At 35.7% G+C, this 10,122-nt stretch overlaps 1 protein-coding gene across 1 annotated transcript; it reads right to left on the reverse strand.

Moving 5' to 3' along the window:
• Nucleotides 1–4,225, reverse strand: LOC107794110 (O-fucosyltransferase 19). Its single transcript, XM_016616573.2, has 8 exons — nucleotides 3,488–4,225; nucleotides 2,184–2,256; nucleotides 2,023–2,093; nucleotides 1,827–1,915; nucleotides 1,616–1,748; nucleotides 1,297–1,529; nucleotides 734–1,210; nucleotides 1–640 (listed from the first exon to the last, which is right to left on the reverse strand). The coding sequence occupies exons 1-8, from the start codon at nucleotides 4,115–4,117 to the stop codon at nucleotides 385–387; spliced, it is 1,962 nt and encodes a 653-aa protein (XP_016472059.1). The 5' UTR covers nucleotides 4,118–4,225; the 3' UTR covers nucleotides 1–384.
• Nucleotides 4,226–10,122: the final 5,897 nt, after the last annotated feature.

The following is a 10,122-nucleotide window of genomic DNA, read 5'->3' on the forward strand; positions in this document are numbered from 1 at the left end:
TTGTGCAACTGTGTACAAAGACCTGTATATCATTTTCATGAATCGGTATACATATGAATCCGTGTTGAACCTAATGTGTAAACTAATTACAAAACCAACTGGAACAAAATAAAAATAATAAATGAATTAAAATTCTATACTCCACACCTAAAGAATAATTTGAGTATATCTCTGTATATGCTTTCTTTTTGTCCATCTTATAAACCAAACCATCTCTGCTTCCAAGCCCTGCTTGCTTGCTACAATAATCTCTCTTTGTTTCTGCTCGCCGCGCAGCGTGAAGGGCAAGTAAAAACCCGACATCTGGCAGCCCCTTATAGGCCAATTTGTAGAATTATGGTACTGATATTGGACTAATCTACCAAATTATGAACATACAAATCCCTATCTTTGTGAAGCAACCCTTAAACTTGGTCTCTTGTTGAGTTGCTGTTTACTGGCTTCCTCTTCAGATCTATTACATAAACAACCTGGTAAAGGATTTGCATAAAAGTTCTCCTCTAATCTTGGTGATTCACCAGCTTGTCTGAGGTAAGGAGCTCCTAATCTATTGGATTGTAAGACCTTAACTTGTGAAGCAAACTCTTCCCAAGAGATCGCACCCTTATCCAACAAGTCGATTAATCTTACAAAGTTGAATCTGAAAATAAAGACGAGACAAAAACATCATAATTTTGATCAAAGTTAAGGGGTGGAAAGGGAAGTTAATAAAGTATCAAGGATGATAACAAACCTGTCGGGACTAATGGTCTTTCGAAATCCTTCAAACTTTCTATGACCTTGCACAGCCTTCGCCATATTGCCATCATATGTGTAAACAAAAACATCACTTTCGAGGGCTACCATATAGTCTACAGCAGCAAGACGGTTTTGATAGTTCTTGAAAGCCTCGAGTTCTTCTTTTGTTGCGAGGGTTGAGTGAGAGAACACATTCGGATAGTGTGAACGAAATTCATCCATACTGTTGTTGCCATAAATTTCCCCTGCAACAATGTATATTCTGGTCGTGGAGGGATAGCCCATCGCCTTAAGAAATAAGGCAGCCTCCCTCGGGGACATAGGGCAGCCCCCTTGCAGTCGCTTTTCCTTGCTGTTTATCTCTTTCTCTTTCCAATGTTTCACTTCGTACCTCATTTTACGAAGTTCTTCAGCCTCTTCAGCTGTCAAATTGTTGCTGCAGCCAGTAAAGGCTAGCATGTCTTTTTCATATCTGCACGTTCGAGCAAATATGCTAAGTTACTCATCGATCAATGGTTGAGAAAATGTCAAAGAAAAACCAAGTGTTTGATAGATTACCTTAAATGGAGAGCAATATATGGTTCACCATTATCTCTAAGTCTATCCACCAACTTCTTTCCAAAGTCCTCTATCTCATTCGTGTAACGCAGAGCCTGATAATTTGCTCTACAGCGAAGCCTTTGAATAGACGATGCTAGGCCATTGTTAGCAAGTCTTGAATCTGTGTGGGTAAATTGAATTACCTTATGCTTCTTTAGTAAATGAAGTATCTCTCCTCTATAGTAACTAGCCTGCGATGAAAGCATCATATTTTAGCTTTCGCCACGAAAACTATAAGCTAAATCTAGCACATTAGTAGTAGATTTTTTTTACAAACCTTTGACCAGGACACAGGTGCCTTGTGAAGGGGTTTCACAGCTGCATATTTTGGTGGCAAAGACTCAACAATCTCAATATCATCCTTTAAAACTTCAATGAAGTGTCTCCAGTCAAAAATATCTTTAAAATCACTGCAACAAACGAGAAAATATTAGAACGAAAATGAAGAGGCCCTAAAAAGGGGATCAGGAGAAACTAAAGAGTAGTACCTAGTATCTGTCCAAAAGGATTCGTGATCAAGAGAAGGAAGAACCAGAGTAGCATTCATTATTTTTGCAATAGCCACCATATCACATATCTGCAGTAATCCACTAAACATAATTAGCAATACATTTTAGCTTCGCGATTAGCTAAAAACCATTAACAGAATAGCTTAATGATTGTGGCATACAGCTTTTCACTTACCCCTGTTCTCATTTGGTTTAATCCTCCATTCGCATGAACTAAGATATAGCCATTCGTCGATGAGCCAGTTCCTGAAATAATTTCCAGGTATCAGAATGCATAAAGAATAAACTTCACAATTAACACCAAATATGTTCAAAACATCTACCATATTTACATACTTATGCGATTCCTTGGACGAGAAATGCATTGGTAATGATTATCACTGTTTGGCTTCATCCATATTTCTGGTACCTGTCAAAGCAATCCATACAGACTAGTTAGTTAAATGTCTTCATTTCACCTTATCTTTTTTTGGTCATATGCAGCTTAGTCCACAAGTAAACAACAAGAGCTGTAATAAGTCTGGATTTAGGAAAATTTTGAAAAAACAAATAGAGCACAGAAACTAGAACTACATATGTATATGTCTCAGTTTGCTGAACAGTTGAAGATGAGAGTAACCGGTAATCAGTGGCGAAATCTCAAGAGTATTCAAACTTGAAATAAGTGAAAAAAATCCTCCGACAAAGAGAGTTCAATATATGTTGTATACCTCTAAAACCTACTAATATTTTACCTATATACGCATGTCACTTGACCACCCTTTTAAGACATGTAGCTTCGCCCCTGCCGGTAACTACTTCCTATGTTTACATCAAATTGAACAATTAAACCTTAACAGTTAAATGTGCGTGGAAGACACGTCTTCGGTTAAACACCAAATGGGGGTAAATTTTATACTGAAATTATACTATGAGAAATAGCGTATACGCGTCGAGGTGCATACAAGAAAACTCGAACGCTACCTTTATCTTTTCTTAAGAAGGAAGAAGAAATAAAGAAGGCTAAGGGATATAACGGTCAACTAATCATTAGACAGCCACCACCACAGTCAACATTGCCAATAACCAACTGGCAAATGTTCACAATATTCCACACTGTTTTTGTTGCCGCCCACTTACTTGGATTTTACCGAGTCAAACAATGAACAGAGATATCCCCAACCTCTCAATTTACCCACTCAGTTAAAAATTAAAAAGGTAAAAGAAAAAAAAAAAAAAAAATCTTCCATCCTGAAAATTAGTGCTCCCAAAACTCTCTCCTTTCAGAGAATTCATGACAAAATACAGAGAAAATTTGAGTTACTAACGAAAGTTTCTATCTTTCATTCTTCAACCCAAAAAATATAAACAAAACGCAAAAATTACAGCTCTCATTTTCTAAAAATTGGATTACACAAACACCAAACTAAATTTGGGTAATTAAAGATTCAACCTTTAATTCTTCTTTTCCATATTTTTCAGAATTCTAAATAAGAATAAACATTAAAGCTCTCATTTTCTAAAAATTGGATTACACAAACACCAAACTAAATTTGGGTAATTAAAGATTCAACCTTTAATTCTTCTTTTCCATATTTTTCAGAATTCTAAATAAGAATAAACATTAAAAAAAGGGGGGAAAAATTAAAATCAATACTTACAGGTATTTCTTTCATCTGACGTTTTCTCACAAAATCCCCAGCAGCAGCAGAAGAAGAAGAATCCGTTTCAGAAACTACCTTTTGAGCATTAGCCAAAATATCATTCTTGAAATTATGTAAAACAAAAATACCATTCTCTCTTCTCATTAAATTCCCATTTATATCTTCTACATTGCCACTCATCATCATAAAAGAAAACTTGAAAAATACAGATGCCACCATAAAAAAAAGCAGCAAACCAAAAACTGTACGGCCCATATTCTTCCTTGATCTCAAAGATTGCATAATTGTACCAACGTTTAAAACCCATTCTTCTACTCTAAATACAATATTTTCTGGTACTTTTTTACGTACCAAAAAATATTTTATTAACGGATGATGATGATGGTGATGGTGATAATGAAGAATATTGGTGTTGATAATTTCAGTGTTATTATCATTATTATCGGAGAAAACATTATAATCTGATGAGGCTATATGTTGTGTACTGTGATTTGATGATTTTTCGGGGTCCGTCATGGAGTCGGTGATACGGCGACGGTGGTGGGTGGTGGGTGCGGTGGCTACGGGGATAACAGTGGCGGAATTGGTGGTGCTGGTCGTCGTGGTGGTGGTGCCACCGGTTGACATTTCACGAGAGGAATTTGTATGACTAGTGTTTACAAGGAAACTAAAGAAAGTCAAAAAAAGAATATTTTTTGTGAGAAAATTATATGAGAGAGAGAGAAGAGGATTTTCCAATATGCGAACCGTTGCTTTGTTTGTGAGTATATATTTACAGGGTGGTGGGGTTGGGGTGGGGAGTGGGGGTTGGAAGATTAGTGGGGTGGTTCCTTGCTTTTTTTCCTTGTGGGTCTTATTTTATTTTATTCTATCAATTACTTTCGCATGAGAGGTTTTTCAATTTCAATAAAAAGAAATGACTTAAATTATATCTATTGATAGTTTAAAAATATTTTAGTTAGCAGTATATTTTAATCTTATAATTGTCCTTTTTATTAGTATTACTAATTAATATTTATCAGGAAATACGTATAATTATCTGAGAAGTGACTTGAATACGTATTATTAGAACTTAAACTCAAAAGAATTTTTTTTTACCATAAGTAACAACTAACGACCACCTTGTGATTGGGAATAATGTTTAAAAAAGGGAAAAAAATACTTTTAACAGATACAAAATTTGCCCTTAAAATTTATGGTCTTATGATATTTTCATGCCTATGAAAATAAAGATAAAACGATGTTACGGAGTATTTAATATGAAATAGAGGTGATATTATGTTCCAAATACTGAAAACGAATTAATAATGAAAAATTATAAAGTTGATATCAATTAATTAAAAATTAAAACTTTGTTAATTGATTAAATGTTTTACATTGTGAAAAGATTTTACTAACTTTTTTTATTTTTCTGAGACAAAAAAGAAATCAGTGAATAATTGAGTTTTGGAGTCAATAGGACTGAAGATTTGTAGTACGGTTTGTCTCCAATCAAGAAAGGACTTTATCAAACGTTAAAATCCTGAAAAAAAGCTATGTCTGAAATTGGACTCTTTTGGAAAGTGAATCTGTCATCTTAGAAAGTACTTTCTCCACAAGATGAAAATGTAACTGCCCTTTATAAATAAAATGCGCCTGTGGTAAATTATTGGGCGACATTTGCTTTTGTGATTCATTATAGATATTATTTTAGTTATATGATATTTTTTTCACAAAAATTAATAAAAAAATATCATATGAGATTTTTGTAAAATTGTTTTTGTTATTTAAACTGTAAGTGAACATAAAAGATTATTTTTTTCTAATATTTATTTTTAACGGAATATTTAATTTTATAATACATTACACATGTTACTTATTTTTATGACCATTTATAAAAGAAGTCAGTAAAAATTCAACATCGGAGATCTTTAAATAAAATGCATAAGATGTGTGTTTATAATATCATTTTCTTCTATTTAAATTGTACGTAGGAGATCATTTCCTCAATAGAAATTGGGGAGATTCAATCTAATTGTCGTCGCTATAAATTTTTTAAGAACTTGAATTATGCCTTCTTAAATACTTCCTGATGTTCCAAATGTTGGCCGTCACTGTCAACTACGTCTACTTTAAAATATTTGTAATTTTAACATAGTAAGAAGTCATTTATACGTTTGTAATTAAAAAAAATTGTATTATTTTAAATAATAAACTATTAAATAAGTAAGACATTTAGCGCGAGATAAAATATAGTTTAGACAAATACTTTATATTATAGCTTTAAAAACTTAAGTGCTTTTTATGGCTCTTAAAAGATTAAAGCGTCTTTCTTACGGGAAAAGTCTCCTTAGGGCAAAAGATGTACAATTTTCTGAACTTTTAATATATTATTTTTCCTCTTTCTTTTTGTTTTTTCGTCTTTTCTTTGTGGAGGGAGAAAAACATGGTTACTTGATACAGGAGATAAGACAACGAATTACTCTGCATATCGACCAAAATTAAAATTAGTTAACGTATTAATTGTGGAAACTCTCATGAATGTTACTCAACCCCCACCCCCTCGCTCTAAAGGAAATGAACCAGTATTGCTTAAGGCAGCTACATTTTTGGTTTAAAGAATTCTGGAGCAATTTATGACTACAATACGATACAAAAACTTATGACACGCTATTATTAGTTACGGAAAAGAAGTGAACATTTGTTTGATTTCACATAGTAATAACCTATAATGCATTTTTAGTGACTATGGATCCCACAAGAATTGTGTTAGGATCCAAATAATAAGGTGTCATGCGGAAGCTAGTAAAGCAAACCTTGAACAATGATAAATCAGACAACAAAAGAAAAATATACCAAAAGAGACACAAACATTAACGTGGTTCGGTCAATTGACATACATCCACAGGCGGAGATGAACAATCCACTATATAAAAGAGAGTACAAAATATCGAGAGAACAACCTCACGAAGAGGCCAACACAAGTGACACTCTAACACTTGTCCCAAAAAGTTCTCTTCCTTAAACAAGGCTCTCAAACCCCTTATAGCTACATTGTGGATGCTACTAAAAAAGAAGGAAGGATCCTCAATTTATAGAAGTCCAAACCTTTTCCTCCGAGAAAAGGGATTAGCTAAATATGGGAGATTTATAATTTCCTTCCAAGAAAAGAAAAACTCAATGATGATAAATATGTTGTCCTTTCATTCAAAAGATAGGAAAACTAAATATGGTAAGAAAATCAGGACAAACCAAACAATTCCTTGTTAGGCTAAACTAACACAAATACACTCTTAGTATGATGTGATATTGTCCGTTTTGGGCCAAGCCCGCACGGTTTTTCCCAAAAGGCCTCACAATATTAAGAGATCTCTATACCTTATATGCATGCTCCCAATCTTTTCAGCTACCAATGTGAGACTTTGTTCGCACACCCAACAATCTCCCCCTCGAACTAAATTCCATGTGGCTTACTACTATGATTCACGAGTCTCCCCTCGAACTAAGTTCCATGTAGCCCATTGCCACAATCTACGGGTCAATTTTTGAGATTCACTGTGTGCCACCCAAATTGTTAGAGTATTATGGCAACCGAATTTGGCAACTAGCTTCTTCTTGTGTGCGCGTCGGCCCGCACCATCACTTTGCGGTCTCTATACTCGTCCTACTAAACATGGATTTTGATACCAGTTGTTGAACTTAAACAACCCAAAGATACTCTTAACATGATGTGATATTGTATGCATTGGGCCAAGCTCCCACGGTTTTTCCCAAAAGACCTCACACCATTAAGAGTATCCAAAGCCTTATAAGTAAAATCTTTTTCCTTTCTACTCTCCATGTGGGACTTTGTTCACACACATCCAACAATCTCCCCCTTGAACAAAGTTTCACATGACCCATTACTGTTAATGGGCTAATTTGAAGATTAAATGTATGTCACCCACATGATCAGAGTATTTACGATTACCGAAGCCCAAAGAGAGGCTGTGTATGCGTCTTTGAAGCTATGGGTAAAGGTAGTGAACTGACCCATAGAAGGGAAAAGGCACTAAGTCGGGCCCCCACGCCCCACTCTGCCATCTCCATAGTTTTTCCGCCAAACCATTGGCTGTGATACCAGTTGTTAGGCTAAAATGCCCCAAAAGATACTCTTAACATGGTGTGATATTTTCCGCTTTGGGCCAAGCCCGCACAGATTTCTCCAAAAAGCCTCATACTATAAAGAGATCCCTACATCTTATATGAAGGCTCCCAATATTTTCAACTACCAATGTGAGATTTTGTTCGCACACCCAACAACTCTAACGGATTTGTTTTTGAAGGTTTTTGTTAAAATCTAGCCCTAAGTTCCGCCATTAACGAGCTCGAGTTAGCTGAGGAGAGAATCAGAGTGAGGCAGAGAGATGAAAATAAATTTTCGCTATTAGCTGCCTTAATGACAAAATGAGTTGTACACGGTCTATTTGTCCTAACATTTCTGTAACCAACTTAACCGACTAACAGTAAGAAAACTAACAACTAATTTCCTAACTAACTATCTTCTAGAAGAGTACAACATAAATACATGAATGTACTATCATTTACAACTCTTCTAATTTCAACACTCCCCCTCAAGTTGAGAATGAGAAAATGTCTTTCATTCCCATCTTGAAGATTAATGTTGCATGTTGCTGATGCCCAAGTGCCTTGGTCATCATATTTGCTGGTTGTTCTTGACTAGCAATATAAAATGTCTTGATCAGCCCTTCTTGAATTTTTTCTTGGATGAAATGGCAGTCTATTTCTATGTGTTTTGTCCTCTCATGATACATAGGATTTGCAGTAGTTTGCAATGCTACTTTATTATCACAGAACAACTTCATGGGCAGTTTCAGATTCATATTCAGCTCTTTCAACAGACCTCTCAACTACACAAGTTCAGCCACTGTGTGTGACATGCTTCTGTACTCAGCTTCAGCTTAGCTTTTAGATATAGTGTGCTGCTTCTTGGCTTTCCAGGATATGGTTGAACTTCCAAGCTTAATGCAATATCCAGGAACAGACTTTCTTGACATAGGACATGAGGCCTAGTCAGAGTCACACAATGCTTCTATTTCTTCACTGTTGTCACTCGACATTAACAATCCTAGCCCTGGTTCCTTCTTAATGTACCTTACTACATGAAGTATTGATTCATAATGAGACTTCTTAGGTGCATGCATAAACTGACTTAAGGACTGCATTGCATATGAAATATCAGGTCTTGTTATTGTGAGATACAAAAGCTTCCCTATGAGCCTTTGGTAACTCCCCCTGTCCTCCAGTAATTCATCTCCTTTATATGTGTTTGTGCATGCATCAAACACAGTGCTTGTCAACTTCAAGTTCTGCTCCATTGATGTCTCTTTAAGTTTAGAGCCTGCTAGACCTGCATCAGATATCATTTCTAAGGCATATTTTATTTGAGACATGAGGATTCCCTCCTTTGACCTAGAAAACTCTATGCCTAAGAAGTATCTGACTTCTCCAAGTTCCTTCATATTGAAATGTTGATGCAGAGATTTCAGAGCAAGTTTTATTTCTTGCGGATCATTTCCTGTAATAAGAAGATCATCTACATAGACAAGTATTAATACAAACTTGTTATCTACATTCTTAGAGTACAATGAATAGTCATGTTTACTTTGCTTAAAACCATACAGAGACAAGGCTTGGGACACCTTCAAATTCCACTATCTAGATGCCTGCTTTAGCCCATATAGGGATTTGAGTAGCCTACAAATCTTATGCTCCTCTTGGCTACTAAATCCTTGGGGCAAAGTCATGTAAACTTCCTCTTCAAGATCCCAATTCAAAAAGGCATTTTGAACATCCATTTGAAACACATGCCAGTGTTTAAGAGCTGTAGTGGCAATGACAGCCCTCACAATGGTTAGCTTGGCCACATGAGAAAGTATCATGGAAATCCAACCTCTCATGCTGTGTAAAGCCTTTAGCAACCAATATGGCGTTGAACCTCTCTACAATGCCATCTGTCTTGTATTTTATTTTATATACCCATTTGCAACCAATGGGTATCTTTCCAACATGTAAGTCAACTACAAACCAAGTATTGTTTTGTTCAAAAGCCTCAATTTCAAGCTTTATAGCTCCAACCCACATGGCATCCTTAGTAGCTTGATGAAAAGATTAGGGTTCGATGCCAGTAGAGAAGGAAGCATAAAATGTTCTAAAAGAAGCAAAAAGGTGAGTATAGGACACAAACTGTTGAATAGGATGAGAGGTAGAAGAACTGGATGGCAGGGGTGGATGGACATAGTCAGTCAACCAAATTAGTGGCTTACTAGTCTACCTGACTTTCTAGGCTGAGAAAGGACAGGTAAAGCAGGAAGACCAAGATCAGTTAAAGTAGCATGGTCAATGGGAGAAGGAGAAGGCAATGTGTATGATGGATTACATTCTGTAGAAAGAGGTGAGCTGGTAGTGAGTGGAGAATTGTTAGGCTCTGAAGGTGAAACTGGTATGTTGGTAATTGGTGTTGAAGGAGGTGAAGTAGGTGTTTCTAGTATAAAAGAGACTGGTCTATCATCCAATGTTGGAGAAGGATGTAATGTATCAGAAGTAGCTGCAGGAGTGCATGTGGAAGAGTCATGCTGTGATGAAAGAAATTT

Source organism: Nicotiana tabacum, chromosome 2 (genome assembly GCF_000715075.1).
Source record: "Nicotiana tabacum cultivar K326 chromosome 2, ASM71507v2, whole genome shotgun sequence".
Classification (NCBI taxonomy): domain Eukaryota; kingdom Viridiplantae; phylum Streptophyta; class Magnoliopsida; order Solanales; family Solanaceae; genus Nicotiana; species Nicotiana tabacum.

Coding starts and splice junctions, on each gene's coding strand:
- LOC107794110 (XM_016616573.2), bottom strand. CDS start 4,117: ATGTCAACCGGTGGCACCACCACCACGACGACCAGCACCACCAATTCC. Junction 2,094..2,183: donor TCGTCCAAGGAATCGCATAA/GTATGTAAATAT, acceptor AAATTATTTCAG/GAACTGGCTCATCGACGAAT. Junction 641..733: donor AAGACCATTAGTCCCGACAG/GTTTGTTATCAT, acceptor CTTTATTTTCAG/ATTCAACTTTGTAAGATTAA.